Genomic DNA, 3,485 nt, shown 5'->3' on the forward strand with positions numbered 1-3,485 from the left:
CACCAAGTGATGCCTCCCGGGTTGGGTAAAACCAGGTATGGTCTCACGGCCAAGGCTAAATTCAGGAAGAGTACAGCTTAGGCTGCATCTGTCTATTCCCAGCCACCCTGGGGAAGCTAACTGTGACCTGCTAGGGGTCAGGCTGGCCTCAGCCCAGTGCCACCCCTTCCAGGGGTGCGTCCAGTAAATGGCTTATTCCCTCAGACTCAGTTTCCTCATCTGGGAAGCAGCCGTGCGAGCTTTGTTACCTCCTGGGGGTTGCTGGGAGACTCCGCGTGAGGTCCTCAGCACCACTACAGAGCAGACCCTGAAAGCCGAGGTCGCAGGCCTCCCCAAATGAAGCCGTGGCGTGTCGAGGGGTGGGGCACGGGGGTGCTTGGTGCTTCCGCTGTGGGTTTTCCTGCCTTGATTACCAAAGCCTGTCCCTGCGAATGCCAGAGGAAAGCGCTCAGCGGGAGGACTTCCCAGTTTCTTCTTGCTATCGAGCTTCTGCTGCATGCTAACGCCGACAGAACACTGTAAGGACCCGCAGACCCTTCTTGAGCTGTCCGTGTGGACGGGTGGGAACTCCCGGCATTCCGAGTGCCCGCTGACCTGCAGATGCAGGGAGCACGGCAGAGCTGGGCAACGTGCTGGCGCGGCACAGCCGGTCCATGGCGACTCAGAGACTGAGTGAGCAGGACAAATGGCACTGCCCACAAGACATCCAAGGCCGGGGTCCTCCCTGAGGCAGATTGCATCCTCCCCCCACACGGCTGGTGGGTCCCAGCTGGCCACCTTTCAGTTAGCAGCCGAGCGCCTACCCGCTGTGCCACCTGGGCCCCTTGATGCTTTGGCAGTAGACGCAGCAGCAGGAACGCAGGACGGAGCCCAGTGCAGGAAACGGGTTTGGCCAAGAACGTGTATAAAGATGGTAGTGTCATGTGACCATGCTGTCAAAACGTTTTTGACACAGCTCTGACCTAGGCCCTGATTCATCCATGAATGTGCAGTCGCTCGGTGGAGAGTAGTGACAACGGTCACTGTCCAGTGTCACATTTCTTTGAACAAAAAGGTCTCTAAGTTGTACAAGGCCAGAGGGCATACAGAAGGCTGCGTCTCACCAGGGTGTAAGCCCACAGGAGGGAGCCTCGTAGAACAGAAATGCGGGCCGGTGACACCCTATGACAGATCTCGCCACAGTCACCGCTAGCTGTTCAGGAGCTGTGGGCGGGGAGTGGGGGAGTTCAGTGATTTATAAAATGAAAGAGGGGGAGACCCTCAACAAGTATTCATTGACTCTCAACCTCCACAGCATTATACCCCAAAGCCCACTCCCGTGGCAGCCTTGGTTCAACCCGTAGTGACCCCGTAGGACAGAGCACTGCCCGTGGGGTTTCCACGGCTCCACATCTCCCTGCAAGCAAGTCCCGTCTTTCTCCCGGGGAGTGACTGGTGGGGCTGAACCGCCACCTCGGTACCACCAGTCACTAGAGGCAGAAGGAACCCTCTGTGAGAAACACGCCCAAGGGCACGGGGCTCTGTCCTCAGGTCACCCAGCCAGTGGCTGAGCGAGGGTCAGAGTTTCCGGTGCGTGTGCCAGCCATCAGAGTCTCCATAGCCCTGTCGTCGTCCTCTGTCGATTTAAAATGCGTCTGTGTGCCTGTCCATCTATCCATCCATCCCTGTGACCTGTTGGCTTCCTCCCTTGCAGATCTCACACATTGGCAAGCTGCGGGATTTCCTCCTGGAGCACAGGAAGGACTACATCAATGCCCATAGGTGAGTGCAGTGTGCCGCACACCACGTTCCCATTCGCTAACGCACCCACGGTCCTGGGGAGCCTCGTGCTGTTCCCACTGTGGACTTGGTGACACAGAGCGGTGAGGGGGCTGGGGGCCAGCTTCTGCAGAGTGAGAAGGAGCTCCTGGCAGCGGTCTGCCTGCTACCCTCGCGCGGCATGCAGAGCTGGGGACACCTGGGCTGTGTGCCAGCGGCACCTGAGGAGGACCACTTTCCCCACTCTGCCCCACCGACCCCTCTTGCGACCCCAGGCCCTGCTGCCTCTCCCTCTGCCCCAGTCCTACCCTCTTTGCCAGCTCCTACCCAGTCCTCAGCCTCTGGTCCTCCTGTCCTCCTTGGGCGCCTGACTGGTGAGAGACAAGCATGTGGGGGAGCCCTGGCGGTGCAGAGGGCTAAGTGTTGGGACGGCTAACCAAAGGGTCAGAGGTTGGAAGCTTCTTCCAAGACAGATGTGCTGCTCCTTCCGGCAGCCCATGGCACGTGCCACGTTCTCTGGCGGCGCCGCCTGGAGTCCTCCTCTGGCTCCCTCCGTCACTGCCCAGAATAAGAGCTCATTCAGCATCACTGTGGCTTGGGTCCAGTGCACCTTAGTCCTCAGAGTGACATGGTCGCTCTCTCCAGGCCGCTGGGAGCAGGACAGCCCAGGGCACCATGTGGCCCCATCTCCTGGCTGTTTCCGTGGGTGCTGACTGTGGGCACCAATGAGGCGCAGCCATTGGTCGCCTGGATATTTTCTCTGCTTATCAGGAAGCTGCCGATTGGTCCAGTGGTGAACCTTGTTGTTCCCTTGAAAGGGCAGCATGGTCCATCCTGAGTGCACCCGGGTCTTTACGAACCACAAAGTTCTCACCGCTGTGCCATGGACAGCTTTGTGATCAAGGAGAGAGGACAGGCACTGGCAAGGATGGCGTGTCACTGGGTGCACAGCAGCCCCGGAAGCAGCAGTCCAGGAAGAGGTGGATGGGATGGCGCACGCCCGGGCAATCTGCCACTGGAGGGTTCAGAGCCTGCTGAGAGAGTTCAGAAGCAGAGGAGTCCTCTGTAACTGTGTCCTGGTGAAGGGCAATCCGACACTTTTTCACAGGAAGGACTGATGCCCCCAAGCCAAATTTCAAGTGCCCTCCCACCCCCAACACACACACACACACACACACACACACACACACACACACACACACACACTCACTGTCTGCCTAAGGGACATGCTGGCAGTTCCGTGCTTGTAAACGTCCTTTTTCTGTGTTATGGTGTAATCTGGGGACTCCTGAGAAGGCCAAGCAGTAAGAGAGCTGTCCTTTTACTGGCCACCACTAGGTGACAGTAGAGACATGGTTGTCTGGAGCCTGGGACTGGGCAGCATGGAGGGACGCACCTTGTTGTTCAGCTCTCCTCTCCGAGGTTCCAGAGACCTTGGCACATGCCCGCTCGGTTGCAGGACCGGGCAGTCTTCCTTCTGTTGTGCGTAGGGTCGCTGTGGGCCGGAGCCCACTTGGTGGCACTCACAACAGTGGGGAGATGAGGGCAGGGCAAGTTTCACGCCCACTCCTCCCGCGAGTCCTCCTCCCAAGGACCCTGGACTCTTGCAAGCCTTTTGTTTTCCACGCAGCCAGGAGTACTTGACTGGGAGTCAGGGCCTGCTGAGGTGCCACCAGCTGGACCCCCACCCCCACCTCACCTCCTGGGGAATTTCGAGGATGAGATTG

At 58.9% G+C, this 3,485-nt stretch overlaps 1 protein-coding gene across 2 annotated transcripts in view; it reads left to right on the forward strand.

The window, feature by feature from the left end:
- Positions 1 to 3,485, forward strand: part of STX18 (syntaxin 18) — a 65,716-nt gene that overhangs the window by 49,279 nt on the left and 12,952 nt on the right. For both annotated transcript variants that reach the window (XM_004715079.2, XM_045289531.1), the window contains one exon: positions 1,694 to 1,761. In XM_004715079.2, coding sequence (XP_004715136.1) covers positions 1,694 to 1,761 — 68 coding nt within the window. Of the gene's footprint in view, positions 1 to 1,693; positions 1,762 to 3,485 lie in introns of those variants that run through there.

The sequence above is a fragment of the Echinops telfairi genome, unplaced genomic scaffold, assembly GCF_000313985.2.
Source record: "Echinops telfairi isolate 266 unplaced genomic scaffold, ASM31398v2 ScPeMD7_28;HRSCAF=97, whole genome shotgun sequence".
In the NCBI taxonomy this organism is placed as follows: domain Eukaryota; kingdom Metazoa; phylum Chordata; class Mammalia; order Afrosoricida; family Tenrecidae; genus Echinops; species Echinops telfairi.